General features: G+C 42.4%; 1 protein-coding gene and 1 long non-coding RNA gene across 8 annotated transcripts in view; one reads left to right on the top strand and one right to left on the bottom strand.

Annotated features, from left to right (window-relative positions):
• LOC142874810 (uncharacterized) overlaps positions 1-21,715 on the top strand; it is a 108,442-nt gene that overhangs the window by 83,012 nt on the left and 3,715 nt on the right. The window lies entirely within an intron of this gene.
• The window catches only part of CLYBL (citramalyl-CoA lyase), a 246,535-nt gene that overhangs the window by 30,805 nt on the left and 194,015 nt on the right, over positions 1-21,715 (bottom strand). For all 7 annotated transcript variants that reach the window (XM_076009307.1, XM_076009308.1, XM_020290261.2 and 4 more), the window contains exon 3: positions 1,809-1,997. In XM_076009307.1, coding sequence (XP_075865422.1) covers positions 1,809-1,997 — 189 coding nt within the window. The remainder of the gene's footprint in view (positions 1-1,808; positions 1,998-21,715) is intronic.

Consider the following 21,715-nt stretch of genomic DNA (forward strand, 5'->3'; position numbering starts at 1 on the left):
CAAACAAGAACCCACACTAGCGACAAAAGGCGAGCAAGAGATTCTCACACAAAAGAAAACAAGTAAGCCCATCTTTCAGTTGTGCATCGGGCTCTGGGCTTTATGCTTCGCATAAATACAAACGGAGAGGGAAAAATAAACAGCCAAAAAGACTTCTGTTAACTAGAAGTCCTATTTAGATTTCAGTAGGTTTCTCACATCCAGGGATTTCAAACAGCAAACAGAAGCCATAGCTGAGGGCTAGGTGGGTCCCCCCAACCCCCATCTTAAATTAAGGGTAATAACGGTGATAAATAGGCATTAACTATGAAACCAAAAGGGAACAGTGACTCCAGAGTCCATTTCAATCAACTTAAGACATATCTGAATGGGGTCAGAGCCCTCCAGGATATTAACATAATCTAACCAGTATCTCCCAGCTTTACAGGGTAACCTTGGAGAGAAGAACTCCAGTTCAGTAAGTCAATATTGGTCCTTGAACCCGGGCCTTCAAGAAGAATCCAACACAGAGCTGTCCCAAAGAAATAGAATGGTAGCTACACATATAATTTTAAAGATTTTAGTAGCTACATTAAAAGCGTGAAATGAGACAGGTGAACTTAATTTTAATAATCTCTTGTATTCAACCTAATAGATCCAAACTATTATCGTTTCAGTGTGTAATCAGTATAAAAATTATTGAGATATTTTACACTTTTTTTTTTCTGGGGGTGGGAGCTCCAAGTCTTCAAAATCATGTATGTATTTTATACTTCCAGCACATCTCAATTTGCACTGGCCACATTTCAAATGTAGCCACATGTGGCAGTGGCCGTGGCACCAGGCTGCACCGACCCACGATATCCGGATGCATTCAGAAGGTGAGCAGTTCCGTCAGGTGTTACAACCACTCGGCGCATCGCTGTGGTTGCACCCACAGCCTTTGAGATAATTCTAGATGTGGCTTCAAGACCACCACTGCCCACTCACCCTGACCACAAATACTTCCAGCATTCATATTTCACAGCCTCTCTGCCCTGGAATGGCACAAGGAAATGCTAGTTTATTCCACAGATATCTACAGAATAATAGCACCCCCTAAATAAAATCTAGTGGCCCCCCCCCTTCACCATTTAAACAATCATAGTATAATTAGGCCCCTTTCAGAAGTTTTCTTAAGTAATTTTACCACTTTACATTTCAGGTTTTTATTGGCTGAAAAGTCCGTCATGAAACACAAACACACCTGTCAGCAATTTAAAAAGGATGCACTAGAGAACTGTTCAGGAAATAATATCTGTGCTAATTAAAACCACTGGTTAAAAGCTTCCTGTTTATTCCTCTAGTTGCCCTTACGAGTGACCTTTTCCTCCCCTTCTTTGGGTTCATTTTTTCATATGCAGCTAATGTGCTCTCGCTGCCTATGATGATTTCAAATGAATCACAGTAAGAGCCACCTACGTCACCGCTCTTCCAGGTGGAGGCCTTGGCTCAGGACCTGGCAAGGGTGGAAGAAGGGATGAAATTCTCAGGCAACCTAGTTTCTAGGGATTGCTATGGGAAGACTATTGAAGAAACTGTTCTGTCCAAACCACAAATCCAATTAGGAAGCAGACGCACCATTTCAAAAGTGGAGCTATTCCATAGAACACTCTGGGCAAAGGTCCTCCTTGTTGAAGGGAACGGTCTCTTGCACTCACTCTTTTTTCTCCAGTTCCTCTCCTTTCTGCTCTGTGTATGCATTTTCAAAACCCGTGGCACCCAAATCCCTTCCTTTTGCTACTCCTTAGGCAGTCCTGAGCCTTAAAGCAGAAACATTCACTACTCACCCACTGGATTTCTTCAGGACTTTCCACCTTTGGTAGCATGAGGCTGGAAGGAAGGACCCGGGATTGCAGAAGGGTCTCTAGGTCTTCTTCGGCCAGACCACTGGACACTGAGTTGACTCTCACACACTTTTCAGTTGGGCCCAGGTCAAAGTCTTCAAGAGTTTTTACAATTCTCAGTCGAGCTTCATTCTATAAGTGTCCATAAAAATGTATCTCTCCTGAGTTTATTTTTATCATTGAGGGGAACACAATTGAATGGGCTATGGAACTGTTACATGGATTCAGAGTCTGAGCACCATTATTATATTTACATATTTCCTGTATTTGAAACAAGTATTTGAAAGAAGTCATCAAATCTGATAGGTGGTTGAGATCTAGACTTTATTCAAGATGGCTATAACATAGCCGAGATCCACCATAATGCATATTGGTGAATTTCCAAACAGTCATCTTGCTCGTTAGCATTATTTCCAAGGTATTATAAAATAATTAATTGGCAGTTTTTCACTGAATTGAGCATTAGCTAAGCATGGTTCTATGTCCTCTACCTGCATTTTCTCATTTAATAAACATAAGAAACTGTATAACATCTGGATCATGGCAGTCTTGTCTGTCAGCATATTTGCATTATGGAAAAAATAAGGATTTGTCTTTTGCTACATGCATCATGCTTTTTTTTACTTTATTTTTTGCAACTGAGTTGAATCTTGACATTCAATTACGAAGATGCTCACAGCAATCTGACACTGCATACTACAATAAAAGCTTCAACTTATTTAGGTAGAAGGTAATAACATCACCAAGAAATCCCATCATGAAGTGGCTGACAAATATATTTTTTTCTTTGACTTGACAGTCTTTGCTCCACAGTTAAGAAAAGCTGGAAGGTTGAAAGTCTGCTTCAGTATTTGAATTTGTTCCCAGAAAAACTGTATGAAACCAGGTCTGTTATTTATTGGCTTTGGGTTGGGAGTGATGAACTGGGGTGGGGGCAAGAAACGAGAACACTGAGGGGGTGAGGCTGGAGTCCAGAGAAAGAAAGCACTTGGGGTCATTACTTCCTGCCAATTTTAGTTTCAAAAAAAAAATTCCTCCAACTTGCCAACAGCCCTCAACAAATTCTCATTGTCAGAATGAACACTTATCAAAAGTAGTTGCATTTGGGAAGGGTTTTTATGATACTAATAAAACTTTAAAGCTTCTCAGTGCTGATGAATGTGGTTTAGAAAAAAAAAAAAAGTCTTAGCCATATATAACCATTTGAAAAGCAATACCTATCTAGGAAAATAGTAAACCAAAGCAGAGACAGAAAAGAATTATTTAAGCCAGTACTGAGTCTAAATCCAATCAACAGGACAACCCAGGACAGTAGATTTAAACCAGACGGATGTAGGTCTATGACAGAGTGGAGGTAAGGAAGGCCCCCAAATGTGGTCTGAGTTAAACGGTGGTGAAACAGTAGCTTAGAGCTGTCAGGCCAGATGGAAACAGCACCTAGGACAGTTTAGGACAGCTCTGTGGAGCCCTGATTTACAAAGCTTCAACTGCCAATAATTAGGCCAAGCTTGGCCAAAAGCAAGAAAGAGCTTACACTAGTGAAGTCAGAGAGGATGCAGCCAAAAATGGCTTGGTTTCACATCATCCCTTCGGTTAGTCCACAGATGTAAAATACATCTACTTGCTCTATCTGCGCTCTTGTTACAGCTAGTAAATGTGAAAATCCTGAAGGTGAAGGGCAGAAGTTAGCTCCAGATCATGGTTCTAAGGCTGTCTAGAGCTGCCGGGAGAACTGCTTCCAGCCCTTGGGCAGCGCATGCATTTAGATCCATGGCCGCGAGAACCTAAACCGTGTTAGGCTCCGAGCAGCCCGTATAGCTACAAAAACCTAAGGACTGCTCCAGTGTGTAAACATTTCAACTTCCAGGTTACCTTTCAGTAACAAGTCAGCCTTGCAGAGGGTCTGCTGGAACAGAGTGAAGGCAAAATGAAAGGAATTCACTAGATCTTTTAGGCCGAACTGCTTTTTAAAACCTAAAAATTCTTTGAATCATCATCTCCGTCCTCCACTTTAATCTGCATGTGCTCACCGACAGCATCTCTGGCAACATCGACTTCCTGGGAGACCTGTGGCCTTCTGATTTCAAGATTGTTCTTTTTTAAGCACCAATGGAGGCAAGAAAAGCTTCATCTTTCTCTGCTGCGCACCTTTTAATAAAAGGATTTGTTCTGTAAAATTTGGATTCAGTCAAAAAGGCCGCACTCTGGGATCCAGAAGGGCACATGTGGCCCGAAGGCCGTAGGTTCCCCACCTAGCGTTAATTTTGGTGTCAAACAAAATCTGACCTCTAAGCTGTTTGGTTGTTTCCCTTGGATTTGAAGGGGACTGTTTGTTCAGAGCTCATGTTCTAAACCTATTTGTGATTTTTATCTAAAGTCAGATTGCCATGGTTTCAGCACATTCCGGTTTACTTAGTAAAATTCAGCCCTTGTGAAATTGGCTGCAAATGAAGTACCTAATTCCAATTTTAGGCATAATCTGATTAGTACTTTTCATATTATAATAATGAGCAGTGAATACTCAGCATTATATTAGACTTTTTTTTTTTTTTGGCTCAGAATTAAAACCAAGCTCTTTCCACTTCATCATTCTGTACCTTTCCAAAAAAAAGATGATGGCTTTGGAGGTATATTGCCACACAACACTCTTATTCACAGGCTGTTGCTTGTTACGATTTACATAAACTAAGTGTGCATCCCTCTGGTATGTATCCCAAAATATCCAACAACTTCGCTGAATTTACACTAACCAACAAGCATGTTGATTTTTTTTGCTTTTTGGTATATTTAAGGGTGAAATATGTTACTGTGCTAGCAAACATACCCATGCCATCTGTTGGGTTGGGAGGAAGGCAGTTTCTAAGAACAATTAAGTTTAGTTCTGGGTGTTAGAAAGAGTCATAGTCCACCCAGTTGTGGAAAGAAAGAAATACTGTTCATCCTGTTCTCTCTGTGTGTGCAACACGCACCTAACTGCCTGCTACCATCTCTCTCTTATATCTCTCTCGTCTCTATCGCTTCGTCCCCTTCACACCTTCCTTCTCTTTTTCTCTCTTTCTCTTTGGCTCCTGGCTGGCCCTAACCATCCTCCAATCTCCACCCTAGGAGGATTTGCAAGAGGCGGCCTGGCAGACACTGGTCTCTTGGAAGGGCCCTCAGAGTGATCTGCTGTGCTTATTGGGAGGTAAGTGCTTCCTAGAGAAAGAAGAAAAAGAAAATTAAAGTGAAAGAGACCATTCAAAAAAGAGCTTTTTGAAGGCTCTTACATCCTGGGAGCAATACAGATTGTTCAAAATGCAGTTTAAAAGGGACCGTATTCTAAGTGTGGTAATGGCACACTACAGCCTTGGTAAGCCATTCTCACCGTGGAATGAACTTGTCCCTCTAACATCTGACAAGCTGGAAAAGACTGAATAATGGAATTAAGTTCCTTATCAACAGTTAAGTTAGGTCTTTGGAGACTGATTACCACAGTGTGCTCTGTATCGCGTTTGATTCTAGAGGCGGGCTCTGCAGAGGTAACGGAGAAAGTTGGCACATATTGGAATCTTCGCAGGCCCCCTGTTCTAAAAAATGGTGTTCCCAAAGTTCCTGCATTCGATCGATATTTCGTGCCATGGGCTGCTCAGTGCAGTGGACCAGTGGCTAATAAACTTGTCCTTATCCATAAGCCACCGTATTATGTGACTCTGTCTGGGCCAGGAACCAAGGCGTGCTATGATTTCAGAGACTGGATTCCTATCACCTGGGGAAGAGACATGCTCTGGTGACGTAGGAAAGCGGATAAATCAACCATCACCAAGACCTGCAGACTCCGAAATTAAAGGAGAAAATATGCGTGCAGTTGGTTCAATTGGCACCCATTAAAGCTAATAACTAATCATCCTCGCAAGTTTCTAGCTCAGAATGATCAAATCTGCAAAGAAAACAACATCCGTCCACTTTTACACTCCAGTGGAAGAGGTGGTCCCTCGCGGCAGGGCGGCACAGTCTCGCCATCTGGAGAATAAATCGAGTGTGAAGTACAGTATAGTTTGGGACCACGCTCCGTGGCGGCAGCTCAGCAGTCAGTTCATTAGTTCCAAACTTCCAGGGATTAGAGCGGCATCAATTCTACTGTCGGATAGGATGAGACAGACAGGATACGAGATTCAAGGAGGATTGTGACAACCAAGAGGAGCCCCTTGGGTTTATTTATAAAACTACAAAGTATAAACATACCCAAATAAGTGCCTTAAATAATAGCATTATCACAGTTTCATAACATCTGAATTATCACCTTTCCCTTCGCCTTCCACCCTCCCCCAAAACTTTGGATGTTAATGTATAGTTGTTTTCAGAGGAAATCGCAAACAACCCTCCGTGCAACAGGAGCAAGCTATGCAGCCACCCTGAGATTTGGTAATTAAGAAATAGGAAAGACTTCCTAGACTCCAGGGACATGCAAAACATTTGTGATTTAAAAAAAAGTACAATTAATATTTTCATCCTACAAAAGGCAAAAAGACATGCCACATATTCAAAAACACTAGTAAGTTCTATCTTTTTTGAATTTGCCCATCTCATCTCATTTCCATTTTCTCTAATTTGTAAAATGATGTCACAGGCGTGGAGGGATTCGAATTTGATGAAGGTCCCGAGATCAGCATCTCTATTAAAATCTTTTTGAAAATTTCAAGATCAAGTTCGGTTTAAAATAAAAAACAGAGTGAATTGTTCCATTTAAGGATCTCCTTTTTTGTATAATTTCTTTTTATACATTTATATTAAAAAAACCAGCAGTGCTTTTGACATAAAACACCATTGTCAGTCAATTATATTGGATTTTCTTATAAATTTGTAAAAATTCACTATAATAATGATCACAGAGACTGTTGTAGTTACTGCATTGGGGAAAAAAGCAAATGAATTCTCGCTGATTATTACAACCTGGTAGTGTGTTTCATTAGGCAAGGTGATAGTGTTGAGTGGTTCTAGCCCATTATTTTTTCCACATGAAAAAGAAGTCTTGGTTTGCCCGTTTTTGAAAAAAAGAAAATCTATAACAATATTGAACACACCTAGTGTTAACTGGCTTAAAATTTCATGTGTTGATTCATCTCACAAACTACTACATGCCAGGCCTTCTGTTTACTCTGAAAGTGGAGAGCAAAGTTTTTGATGTGCTAACCATGAAAGATACATTAAAACACAGGTTTATACTAAAATGCTAAATCGACTTTCATTCAAAGGACTAAGAAGACTCAGGGGCCGGGCGCTGTGGCTCACGCCTGTAATCCTAGCTCTTGGGAGGCCGAGGCGGGCGGATTGCTCAAGGTCAGGAGTTCAAAACCAGCCTGAGCAAGAGTGAGACCCCGTCTCTACTATAAATAGAAAGAAATTAATTGGCCAACTGATATATATATAAAAAAATTAGCCGGGCATGGTGGCACATGCCTGTAATCCCAGCTACTCGGGAGGCTGAGGCAGAAGGATCACTCGAGCCCAGGAGTTTGAGGTTGCTGTGAGCTAGGCTGACGCCACGGCACTCACTCTAGCCTGGACAACAAAGTGAGACTCTGTCTCAAAAAAAAAAAAAAAAAAAAAAAAAAAAGAAGACTCAGGATGTATATGGATGGGTTTATAATATATAATTGGCATTTCTGACCTTCAGAGATTTAAGTGCAAAAGAGAAAACCAAAATAAATAAATAAATAAACCAAAAAAACATTAAAATACAATAAATCTGAGAAGAGAATTTATTTTGAAGGTCTCCAAGCAATTAAAAATATTTTTAAAAGATGTTAGGGCAACGGCTTTAATTTGAGTCACAGAAGGCTATACATTTGTCAGAATTCATGAAATGCACACTTTAAATTTATACATTTCACTGTATAAATTTCATCTTAAAAGCATGAAGAGAACTGTAAACAAGTATTGAATTCTAGTCAATTATACGCATGCAGAAGTGTTTAAGGGCAAGTGTGCTGCTGTCTGCAACTTACTTAGAAATGAATACCAAAAGTAAGATAAATCGATAGATGGATAGAGGGACAGTTGGATGAATAGGCATGCGTTAAGGCAGGCAGAGTAAATGTGAATGGGAGAATATAGGAGGTTGGTAAATGTGTATTCACTGTACAATCTTTTGACTTTTCTGATGTTTGAAAATTTTTAATGAAATTTGGGAAAACATTTTAAGAAAGTTATCTCTAAATTGTTGATAATTTTTGGAGCTGAATGATGAGTATATGGGGGTTCTTTATACTATTCTCTTTCGATTTGTATGTGTTCAAATATTTCCACAATAAAAAGTTAAAAACTAGTTAAGTGACTTAAACTTCATTCTTTCTGCCTGGAGATTTGCTTATTCTGGAATTTATAAATGGAACCATGCAATACGTAGTTTTCTGTGACTAGCTTCTTTCACTTAGGATTATGTTTCAAGGTTCATTCATGTTGTAGCATGTATCAGTACTTACTTCCTCTTTATTGCCATATAATATTCCACTGTACGGATATATCATATTTTGTTTACCACCAGTTAATGGACATTTGGCTTGTTTCCACTTTTTGGCTATTATGAGAAATGCTGCTATGACATCCATGTACAGGTTTTTGTGTGGACGTGTTTCCGTATCTCTCGGGTATACACTTAAGAGAAAGTGGAATTCCTGAGTCAAACGGTAACTATGTGTTTAACTTTCTGAGGAACTGTCCACTGTTTTCCAAAATAGCTGAGCCAGTGCACGGTGCCGCCAGCACTGTGTGCGGGTTACAGCTGCTCCACGTCCTCATCCACACTTCATCTCCGTCTGCCTTCTCGATTAGGGTCATCCCCGTGGGTGTGAAGTGGTCTCTCATTGTGGTTTTGATTTGCATTTCCCTGATGACTAATGATGTCGAGCATCTTCTCATGTGCTTATTGGCCAGTTTCGTATCTTCTTTGGTGAACCATCTATCCAAATCATTTGCCCATTTAAAAAAAATTGGAGTCAAATATAACATCATAAAATTTTCCATTTTAACCATTGTTAAGTATATAATTCAGTGGCATTAATTACTTTCACAGTTTGTGCAACCATCACCACTATTTCCAAAGTGTTTTATTACCCCAAACAGAAACTCAATAACATTAAGCAAAAACTCTTTCTTCTCAACCCTGCCCGTAGCTCGTGGCAACCTGTAATCTACTTTCTGTATTTATGAATTTGTATATTCCACACATTTCCTGTGAGTGAAATCATATAATATTTGCCCTTTGGTTGTGGCAACATTTTAAGGTTCACTCATGTTGTAGCCTGTATCCAAACTCCATTCCTTTTCATGGGTGAATAATATTCCATTGTTATGTATGTACCACATTTTGTTTATCCATACATCTAATGATGGACACTTGAATTGTTTACACATTGGGGTTATTGCTGCTGTTAATATGGCATACTGTTTCTCTTTGAGTCCCTCTTTTCAATTCTTTTGGGTATATACCTAGGAATAGACTTGCTGATTAGGAATAGGAATAGACTTGCTGATTCATATGGTAATTCTATGTTTAGTTTTTTTGAGGAACTGCCAAACTGTTGTCTACAATGGCTGCACCATTTTACCTTCCCACTAGCAAGGCACCAGGATTCAGATTTCTCAACATCCTTGAAAACACTTACTTTCTGCTGTATTTATATGCTTCTTTAACAGCTATCCTAGTGCACTGTGAGGTGGCATCTCACTGTGGTTTTGTTTTGCATTTCCCTGATGACTAAGGATGCTGAGCATCGTTTTGTGTGCTTATTGGCCATCTGTATATCTTCTTTGCAGAAATAGCTATTCAAGTCCTTTAACCAGTTTTAAACGGGGTTATTTGTCTTTTTGTTGTTGATTTATGAGGGTTCTTTATATATTCTGGATATTAACTCCTTATCAGATATATGATTTGCAAACATTTTCTCCCATTCTGTAGTTGTCTTTTCACTTTTCCGATGGTGTTCTATGAAGCACACAAATTATCATTTCATTAAAGTCCAATTTATCAATTTTTCTCTTTTGTTACTTGTGCTTTTGTGATCATTTTGAGAACATTGTCTAATGCAAGGCCACAAGATTTATGCCTTTACTTTTTGACAGAATACAATGAAAATTCCCTAGGAAGAGAAAACTGGAATGGAAGGAAGGGGCTTACTTGCCCTGGCCCCTGACCGGTGCTGGCCAACGCTGGCTTCCCTACTGTCACAGCCTGTCAACCACTGTCCCCCTTCTCCTCTTTCCCTTGCCCTCTCCCTACCTCCTTGGCCTTGGTCTGTCTTTGGGGGCCCTGACAGGTGCCCCCCTTGGCCTCCAAGGTGCTGCAAACCCAAACTCATGGGGCAAGGCGAAGCTCACACCGAGAAGATGCCCTGGTGGGCATGTGCTACCTATGCTCTGTATGTTTCTGGCTAGCTTTATGATTCAGTGTGGCTCTGAAGGACACTTTGTACGCAACTTTTTAAAAAGATGAATTTATCTACTAAAAACTTGCATTGCCTTTCTTGATACCTGTAACAACAGCCAGGCTCGGATTTGTCTGTGGTTATGTTATCTGCTAGCTCATGGCTCTTCCCACACTTATTATTTTCTTTTCTTTGTTTTCACAGCCTCAGAGGGGCAGCGTTATAACTTCTGGCTTCTAGCAGGGTGGCAAGGCACAGGGAGCCGGGGGGGGGGGGGTTGCTCTAGGCAGGACAGTCTGGGTGTGGAAGAACCATGTGCTTTAGAAGCTCTCTCCTGAGCAGCCCTAGCTACGTCCGCATGACAGGAAAGATCCAGAAGAAAACCCCGAAAACACAATCACTCATCTCGTTGTCTTCTGTATTTAAGGCCAAATACTTGAAAACATTTAGATAATTGAGCAGGATGTATCCTTTTCTTTAAGAATGTTTGTGATTCTGAAGAGAAAACTTCCTGAATCCCGTGCCCAGATTCTGCCTGATGACCCTGGTCTGGTACATTTAAAATGTTTTAACCAGAGGGGTTAATCAAATGCTATCCACCACACCAGGTGCTGGGGACAGGTGTGGGGGGAGGGAAAGGAGCTATAAATCACTCCCCATTGAAATCCTGTCATCCAGTTATGGTGATGAAAGGCCCATAGAAGGAGAAGAGGGTGACAGGCATTGGAACGCATACTAGGGACCTTGGGATGCAGAGGCAGGAGGCTGCACTGCAGGCCGAGATGGGCTGCGGGGGGGGGGGGGGGGGTGTCAGTAGGTGGGGAGGAGGGGGCAGCACCCAGTAGAAAGCAGGAAGAGTGCAGAGGCAGGAATAGCAAGGGAATGAAAGGCAGACAGTCCCCACATGTGAGGCTAGGTCAGGAGGGTGCTTAAGCCTAGGGTGACGGAAAGGCAACACGATTCCCAAGGGACTGGGGTGAGCCCAGGGTGGAGCAATACGAGGGCAGAGGCTTCATTCCAGTGGGAAGCAAAGGTGATGGTGGGGCAGGCTGGGAATCGCTGCTCACTTGGGAAGTATCTCCTGAGAGGCAGCCCTGAACCCCTGACTACATTTGAGGGGGATCCACCCCACCCCCGCCCCCCCCCCCCATATACACAAAGTAGAGAAGGTCCCTGCTCAAGCCCACCTGTACAAGAGCTCCTTCCTTTGACGATAGGAGGGCCTCTAGCACCAGGGCCTGTAGTACCCGAAGCTACTTGATTTTGTCTTTGGAATGGGTGTTTGCCCATGGGTTTCTGCCCCCGGGGGACTCACTGTCAAGTGCACCGAGAGAGCCCTGGAAACCCCACAGCACGGTGGCACTTGGGCACCCCCCCCAAGCACACCTTCTAATTGGTCTTGCTCTGCCCAGCCCGGTGAGGACGGAGAAGGTGGCTCCCTTCCCCGACTGGTACAAAGTACAGCCCCGAGCAAAGCTGCCCTCTCCCTCTCAACTCGCTATATTTATGTTTCCCGACTTCTCCGGGTTAGAGGAGGTAATTAACTGTTTTGGTTTAAAAGCCCTCCTGCTGGGTCGCAGTCTGCGTGGGAGAATGAAAGTAAACAAGCAAAAGGGAACAGTGTCATCAAAGGACCTTGCACCTACCTTTCTTCGTTATAAGGATGAAAACGTGCCATTTGCCACAGGTGCCACCCATCACCCATGCAGGGCAGGGTCTGCGGGCCTTTCACTCTTTTGAATGGTAAATCAAGAGCGATCCGCTCATGGTTTAATGAGGCAGACTTGCCGTGGTTCCAGAGAGGAGTCAGATGACAGACGTGTCCCCTGCCCCCGGCCTGAGCAGTTTTAGAGCGATGCTCACAGTGCATTCTGACTGATGACTTCCTCTAGGTCTCAAGCCCACCTGAGATATGCTTGCTAAAACCTGATCCAAATCGTCCCCTTAACCTAGATATCAAGAACTAATTTTTTAAAAAAAACCAAAAGGTTTCTTGACTTCTGTGGAGGAGGACGCTCATGTCCCTGGCCATCACCAAATTTTGGAGGTCAGTCGGGCCTGCTTGTGCCTGAGGCTGCCCTAAGGTGGGTGACGAACGAGCTCGGCTGTGCCCACGCTGCTGCGGGAGATTCCTCTCTGTGTGCCAACTGCTTCTGCAACACTTCTCCAAGGTGCTGACACAAAGAATCTTGTCTTCATAAGTAGGTGGCTGTAAAAGTTTACAGACAGAAGTATAAATGTCTTAACGACAAGGCACACGCAGCCCTGCAATTAAACACACTGAGCTGACGCTAATTTCAGCTAGCTGCAGGTCCAAGTCTGTGACCTCTCTTCCCGAGGACGCCGTACCCCGTGTGGCAGAGCAGCATCCCAAACCGGATGCTTTAGATTCGTAGCATGTTAATTAGTCCTCCCGGCAGCAGCCGCGGATGAAGAAGTCAGGTAACACAATAAGCTATGTGTTGGCAGAAATAGAACACAAAGAAATATTTCTTGCAGGTACATGAAACTGGATCATTAGTCTCACAAACTACTTTTAAAGTAGGTGAGGCTTTAAAACTAAAAGGAATAATAATAATAAAAAAAACCCCTCTCCGTGCGATATTACCAGTTGGTTCTACCTTTGTTATGTTTTTATATCTGTAGCTCAAATATACACTCGTGCCCTCATTTTATAGCAGCTTATCATTTATTTATTTAATTTTTTAATTTTATATTTTTTTACCTGCATGCCCCTGAGGGGGTGGGTGCCACAGATCATTTATTTATTTTGTAGCGATGTGGTCTCGCTATGTTGCCAGGCTGGAGTGCGGTGGCTGCCCACAGGCTGATCATAGCTCTCTGTAGCCTCAAATGAGGCCCTAGGCTGAAGCCACACTCCCGCCTCAGCCTCCCGAGTAGCTGGGAGTACAGGTGCAAACCACCATGCCTGGCCCATTTATTTTTTACTTATTTTTGGTTTTGTTTTGCTTCCTAATTATTTCCCAAAGAAAATCATAACTAAAAAAGGCTCTGTTTCTCTTAGGTAACAAATTTATCGGTATTAATATTTTAAAGGGTAGTACTTTTCTATCCTATTCTTTGTCTATTTTTTCTTTCTTTTTTTTGAGATAGGGTCTCGTTCTGTTGCACAGGCAGGAGTATGGTAGCATCATCATAGCTCACTGCAGCCTTGAACTCCTGAGATCTAGTGATCCTCCCACCTTAGTCACCTGAGTAGCTAAGACTACAGCTGTGTGCCACCATGTCTGGTTAATGTTTTTATTTTTTACAGAGATGAGGTCTTGCTATGTTGCCCAGGCTGGTCTCGAACTCCTGGCCTCAAGCGATCCTCCCACCTTGCCCCCCAAAGTGCTGGGATTACAGATGTAAGCCACTGTGCCTGGCTTCTTTGTCTATTTTATTTTCTTCTAAAACCAACAAGGAACAGAAAGGAAAAACAGAATGTGGAAAAACTGAAGAATGGAGGTGAGGATGGCTATCCGGACACTTTATTTTGGGGAAAAAAGGTAGATTGAGAGTTGCTTGTGAACTGAGGTTTGGTCACAGCAAAGGGCCCTCATCAAGGGTCAGCCGCATGGGAGGAGGTCTCTCTCTGCAGTCTGTCACGGAGTGCCACATGCATGCCTCTGGAGACATGCACCGTGGAGACTGTGGCAGAGCCCATGTCGCGTGACCTCCTAGCTCACGAACACCGGGAGCCCCGATCTTCTGTAATTAAATGTTTTTCTCGAGCAGTGCTAATACAACAATGCCGTGGCTGGCACCACACTTGATTTTCACCACGCTTTCCACCTTTTCCTCTTGCCAGCTCTTCACGTCGACTTTCTCGGCAGCTTCATTCCTTCACTGGTGCCAGGCAGGCGCACTGCGCAACCACTTGGGTTTTCTTCCCTCTTTTTGCGCCCAGTAAATTTTCATAAAGCATTTAACGTGAGAACAAGCAGGTTAATTTACCGTGCTGGTGAGCCAGGCGCCCTGCAACACTGCCATGTTTTGGCTTCCGAGTCAGAGGCCTCGGTCCCAGTGGCGAGGACTCTTGCCAGAGTCTGCTCTGTGCAGACACCAGGTGTGATTTAGCATAACAGATTGTGTGGTCGCTCGACGGCTTCTGTAAACCGTGCGTCAGAACGAAATTGTATCCTTCGTGCAAGATAAAGATGGAAGTCTCCTGGGCTGGAAGTTCTGCCAGGAAAGGCCTCTGGACACACAGGAAATGGGGAAATCACCCCACCTTACAACACACGCCCGGTTTCAGGAACATTTAAGTTCTCCTTAACTATGTCAGTACCTTGTTAAAATCCTTTGTCATGTCACAATACTGTTTTCCTCAAACAATAGGTAGGCAATGAAAACCAAAGTTGTTTTTTTTTTTAATATACAAAGAGAATATACAAAAAAATGGAATTATTTGGAAATTTTATCCAAATATTTATTTTATCCAATTTTACCCAAATATATCTATTTATCATGGAGTCTGGCCTTTGATATATACCTAGTCAATTGCTTGAACCATGCATGAAATCACGACAGTGACGCTGAACGGTAATGTTCTAGATGTCAGCTCTCATGGCTATGAGGATGCTGCTTGGGGAAGACTTGCAGGGAAGAAGCCAAGCTTTGCGGTAACACAGCGTAGATCCCTGAGATAAGAACAAGCCTGTTCCTGAAGATGGCAAGATTAGTGAGCCTAGAGAAAAGGGCAGGCCTAAAGCTAAGACACAGGTGAGACCACAGGGAGAGTGACTAAAGTCACAAGAGGACACAGAAGATGATTTCAGAACAAGCCTAGCAAATACAACTGCCAGAATTACCAGCCTTTTTATCCAGACCACTGCAAGGGGCACCTCAACGCTTAGTGATGTCCAGTTAGCTAAGGAGAGGACCAATGGCATCTCAATGGTGTAGCTATGCCAATGGCTTCGGAATAAAATTCATGTCCTCAGATGTTCAAAACCACCTGATGATGATGTAAATGTATACGTAGTCCTTTTTAAACTTTTCAAAGGCTTTCATACCTGCAATCTCATTTGCTCTCACAACAGTTCTAAGGTGTGGATGGTGTAGATTTTACCATCCACATCTGTGTGGAGAACAGAGCCGTTAAGAGAGTTCTCTGGAGGCCACACAACTAGTCAGCCGTCGAGGTGAGGAAGAACTCATGTGTTGGGCTCCCAATCTTGTGTTTTGTCTGCAGAACTGGTACCCTAGAGCATTGAGGAGTTACCCAACTGGCTACAATATACTATTTTTTTCTGCTTAAATTCAGTAGATTAGATTCTGTGGTTGGCTACCAGGAGCCCTGGCCAATACAGGGATCACATTACACATGCATTTCTGTCACCTGTCTTTTTTATTCCACAACAGGTAGGTAGCAGTACCTCTACGTAGGGCATGCTGTACATAATCATTTGTAATGACTGCAAATATACTATTGCATGGATATGCCACCATCTATCTCAGCAATCCTCTAATCATTAAGATTTAAATTTTCCCCAGTTGTTTGCCATTAATTCATTCCTTTCATTCAAGAGATATTTATTGACTATGCTTTAGGTGCCAGGTACTGTTTTCGAGAATGGAGACAGCCCCCTGCCTACATGGAACTTACATTCTAGTCAGGAAAACAGCTAATAAACAAGTAAACCAATAAACAATTGCAGGCTGTGAAAAGACCTATTAAGAGAACAGAATGAAGTAATGGGCTAGGAGTGATGGCGGGTGCTTGAGACATGGTAGCAAAATAGCATCTTTGAGGATGTGACATTTGCCCTGGTACCTGAAAGATTATATGAACAAACCTGTAACAAGTATCCCAGAACAATCACCATAGAATCTTGTCTGAACATCCCCTTAGGATAAATCCTAGAGGTGCAAATGCTGGGCCAGATGACCTGCTCACTTGGGCTCCAAAGGAATGGCCGTGAAGCTCCAATCTCACAGCTTCCCCCCAACCAGCTCTGGAGCCAGCAAGTCTTGCCTCAAGTCCCCACTGTGCGTGATGGCTGCCTGTGGAAGACAGGACAGTCTGTTAACCAGACTGTGCCTCAGTTTCCTCATCTGCAAGATGAGTAATAGTGCCTGACACAGGGATTGGTGAAGATTGAAAAGGTTTAACATAAGCAGTTAATAAATGTTAGATTAAAAAAAAAAAAAAGACATGCTCATTTTAACATGTATACTAAAATTTCTTTTTCAAAAAGGGCCATACATATTTAAACTCCCATTTCCTCATGCCCACCCACTTGGGGTTGGTTCTGAGCTTATATCAGCTTGCCCCTGCCTTCAGTAGCCCCGTGTCCTCACACCAGGACTGGGGCTGTGGCTCGTAGCTCTTACATCGCCAGTGCCTGGTCCTTTTGGCACTGAGGAGGGTCCCTGAAGGGGCCAGTCTACTCCCACATAATGGGAACTGGCCTGTTCATTGATGGGGTTCAAGACACATTACCTTAAAGTGTGGCACCCTGGCACTTGAGAAGTGCCTTCTCCCACCTTTCTCCCCTGAAGCAGTCATAAAACATTCACTCCAGAGGTGCCCTCCCTATACCCGAAGGAAAGGGACATCCCTTGTCCTTGAAGACACAGAGACCTCAAGAAGAATCTTGAGGCCTTGCTAAGTTCCCCCTAATTTGTCACCATTAAATCAGACCCCCTTTGTCTGATTACACTTCTGCATGACTGTCCACTCTGCATGAAACCTGAGCATGAACACTTAGGTTTCCCTGTTCCTTTGGGTCTTCATTTCTGAAGGCTCCTGTGTTGTCATATAAAACTTACATTAAATAAATGTGGGCACTTTTCTCTTGTTGGTCTGTCTTTTGTTACAGGTGCCTCAGTCATGAACCTTAAGATGGGTGAGAAAAAGATATTACTTTTCCTCTCCTACAACATCTAGTCTCAGACCTCTCATTTTTATATGAAATCAGATCTTAAATATCTACAAAGTCTACTTTCCTCTGGACACCACGGCCTTTGGGTTGCTGGATTCTTCAGGAATCCAGGTAGGCCTAATGTGCTCTCCATTGCTCAATAAAAAATTACAAAGAGCAACCTGCTTAATGATGCTTTTGTTCCAACTTAGAAATCTAAACTCCTAAATCCTGAGTCAGTGTCTCAGCAGAAATGGAAGGCTATGGGGTGCAGATGGCCATTTACTTACTGCAATCTGAAAGGGTCTATGCTACAGTATGAAATGTGACCACATTCCATTTCTTTCTTTGTGCATCTACTGCTGTTAGTTTAGGACTGAGGATGATTTTGAAGATGTCAATTTGGACTGTGTGTAAGCTTATTTCTCAAGCCATATTTAATGTTTTGGTAACAAATACTACCTTGCTGCTTTCTAACTAAGAAGGTAGTAGGGAACGAGTTTTTCTGCCTTTTTTCAGGTTGTATGCATACGTATTCTCCATTCTTTCTGAATGGAGGTGGCTGTGATTAAGACGGGTCAATCATATTAATACGCAATGAGTTTAATTAATTTTTTTTAAAGAAAGGACAAGGGATAGGGAGGAGAACGAAGACATGAGGACTGCAGGGAAGAGTTCCATGAGGCCTCCTGGTGTCTCTAGTGATCTCAGGGTTGTAATTCTTGTCCTATGACCAGATAGATGAGATACACACACTGAGGTCGGGACTGCGATTGGAAGCCCTCAGAGTTCCTAGCGTGGGGCAGGGCACAGAATAGCTGCCCCACCTGGGAACTGTGTGCTTGTGCCACTAGCTGGAGAGTCAGATGGGAACTCTACCCCCCTCCTCATGCCTACATCCAATGGTTTGTCTCTCTCATACACACATACTCTCCATAGTCTGTCTCTCTTACACACACCTATGCACACACACACACACACACACACACACACACACACACACACACACCTGGTCCCCCCCCCACACACACGGAGGAAGCATTATTTTCTCCATGTGTGTCAGGTTCTTGCAGCCAAATATGGTGGATTCTTTCTCATATTTTATAAACATGATCAGTAACTTAGGTCCTGAGGTAAGAATCACAGAGAATCAGAGTCTTGGAGTTGGGAGGGGTCTTTGAAGTTTCCCACAGAAGCTCTGCCCAGGACAAGAGTCCCTTTTATCCACTGGGCAAGTATGTTAACATGGCCGCTGGACAGACCTTCGGATATCTGAGGATGGTCACTATATTTCCCCAAGTCTTCTGTTTTCTAACACTCCTTCTTCTAATAAGTGTCTCTCTGAAACCCTCTGACACAAACTCAACATCCTCCAACCTCCAACTCCAAGGTTCAAGAGATCCTTCTGCCTCAGAGTCCTAAGTAGCTAGGACTAAAGGCACATACCACTAAACCTGGCTAATTTTTAAAAAATGTTTGTAGAGACAAGGTCTTGCTGTGTTGCCCAGGCTAGTCTTGAACTCTTGGCCCCAAGTGATCCTCCTGCCTCGGCCTCCCAAACTGTTGGAATTATAGGCATGAACCACCATGTCCAGCCTGGGCAATGCTCTTTCTGAGCCCTAAGCAGGAGTTCCCACTGTTCTTCTCTCAGACCTTGTACCCTGCCTGTGAGTACATTACTCCTGGCTGGCTGGCTACTTGGCTGACCTCATATGGAGGCTGGAAAAAAGGTGTGGTTGATTATAATGCTAGACTAACCTTTCATCCACTCAATATGCTTAACAATATGGCTTTTAGTGTAGACTTCTTAAATATAACCATTTTTAATACCAATTGTTCACTTTCCAAAAGAGTTTTAAGAATGTTAAATGTTTGACAATTTATAGTAAATTTACAATAATATGGGAAGATTACCATATTTAGCAAAAGTCAGTATTAGCATTCTTCCAAAGCTAAAAAAATAATACATATATTCAGGATTTTTTTTTTTTTTTACAAACCATTTTTACCTGCCATGAAAAATATGCCACAACTGGTAGCATTACTGAAATAAGAATTTGAGGTGTTTGAGGCCTCAATTCCAAAACCTGCAAGATGAATTCTGAGGTTCTTTCTGGCTCAAACATTTAACATTCTCTGCATAACCCTCCTCTGGTCAGTTATCCCAAGAGAATCCCCTCCTCCAAATAGTAGAAATACTCACCTCTGTTACTTCTTTTTGAATAACATTTCTGGCCTAATACTTCAACTTAGTATGTATGTATTTGATGGTAGAAAATGTAAAATAGAAAATAAAAAAAAGAAAAAGATAAATTAAATTAAAAAAAGAAGAGAAAAAAATATGGGTTGAAAGGCATATGGTATACTTGGAAAATAAAAAAAAAGAAAAAGATGAATACATTAAATTAAAAAAAAAGAAAAAAAAGAAAATGTAAAATATCTAATATTTTATTTATTTATTTAATATTTATTCTAATAAATAACTAATATTCTTCAGTTTTAAATATAAAAAACTATCAGGCCAGGTGCGGTGGCTCACACCTGTAATCCTAGCACTCTGGGAGGCTGAGGCAGGCAGATTGCTCAAGGTCAGGAGTTCAAAACCAGCCTGAGCAAGAGCGAGACCCTGTCTCTACTATAAATAGAAAGAAATTAATTGGGCAACTAATATATATAGAAAAAATTAGCCAGACATGGTGGCGCATGCCTGTAGTCCCAGCTACTTGGGAGGCTGAGGCAGGAGGATTGCTTGAACCCAGGAGATTGAGATTGCTGTGAGCTAGGCTGACACCACAGCACTCACTCTAGCCTGGGTAACAAAGTGAGACTCTGTCTCAAAAAAAAACAACTTTCAATCTTTGTTAGTTTAGATGAAAATTATATTTTTCAAAAATTAGCTGAAACTTAATATTTACCTTTATAAGTACATCTAATATACACTCATTTATGCATATTCAAAGAACAGATAACATCTACCATTTAAAAACTATTAAAGAAGCATTAATGAATAGAAAAGCACTGGGATTTTGAGAACTTAAAAGCAGCTGAAAGAGAGGAGGACAAATCAGAAATGTCAAGTAAAAAATAATATTTGTAATTTAACAAATATAGTTCTCATTTGTGGTTAAGAAGCTATGTAATATACCTTTTTTGATAGGTAGCAATTTTGGTTTTGCTCTTACTGGGGATATTTGGTTTACCTGATTTGATGGGTTTGGGTGGGACTTGGATGTAGGTGCTTTGAAAGGCTCCCCTTGTGACTCTGATGGACAGCAAGGGTTGAGGACCTGTCCCACAGGCACATGAGTAAATGCCTCACCTGCTGCACGAGCAGCACCCATGGCTCAGGGGAAGAAAGGCCCAATTGGGAAGAGTAACCCAGCAGCCCCTTCAGCACTTGCCATAAATCATCAAATAGCATTTTTCACATCACACAAATCTTCACAAGTTAGATCTGTTTTGCTACGTGATACTTCTGTTTGTGACACTATTGGTGAATATTGTTGCCGAAGCCACTTGAAATTGTGATAAGTTCTGCTCCTGGTTGGCGACTTATACTCTGACCTTCATTTTCCTGTTCCCACCTGTGCACCAAAGGTGAAGGGAAGAATCCGTGAGAGTTGAGCAGGAAGAGAATGATATGCATCAGCATGGGAGACCACTGAGGCCAATGCGTCATTTTACAGCTGAGCAAAATAAGGACTGCGGAAATGAAATAATCTCCCCAGCACCACCATCTTGAAAGACTTTAATTATTTAAATGACATTGTTTTTTGACTATAAAAAGAATATATACTCTTTATAGAAAATATTTTAAAATAGTGAAATACATTTATGTATTTTAACAGAGACCTGTAACCCACGGTACCATTGCACCATGGCATCACCACCTGGAGCACTGAAGCTGGCCATACACAACCCAGGCCATGACTCCTAAGTCCCAGGCACCTGCTTCCTTTGTCCTTTTAATTAATTGTCACTCAACATTGGCTGAATCCCTTCTTCATGCACCTCCATTTGGCTTAGGCCTGTTTTCTCCTGGCCCAACCTCCTACCTTATTGCCCTGTAGCTTCTGGAATGTTACAAATTCCCTTACATTAGCAACCATTCCCTGGAAAACCAACCACTTGGCTTTGCCCTGCTCACTCTGTCTCACCACTCTGGTGAAGGGAGGGAAAGTCTCACTCTCATCCACTCCACAGTTCCCCACCACCCTTGTCTAACACACACACACACCCCCACCATGGGGGTCCATGCCATCCAGTTGTGTCACCCTTTCAAATGTCCACCGTGCTCGTAAATGGAAGCTTCTCCATTTAGCTGCAAGTGAAATCCCTTCTCATGACCCTGGGAGTTCTCCAACACCCACCCTGAGACTTTGTCTCAGGGTTCTCATTTTGGTCTCACCTTTCTCAAAATTGCCTCCTAATTCTCAATCCCTGAAACTCTCCTGTCTGATGACAGTGCCTCACCTGCCCACTGTCCTTGTCCTCTGGTTTGCCTTCACATGTCTCTGAGCCCTGGCCCCCAGGCGGTCAGCTCACTCTCAGGTTTTTTTTGCCAGTCTACTACCTGCAC

Source organism: Microcebus murinus, chromosome 13, assembly GCF_040939455.1.
Source record: "Microcebus murinus isolate Inina chromosome 13, M.murinus_Inina_mat1.0, whole genome shotgun sequence".
Lineage (NCBI taxonomy): Eukaryota > Metazoa > Chordata > Mammalia > Primates > Cheirogaleidae > Microcebus > Microcebus murinus.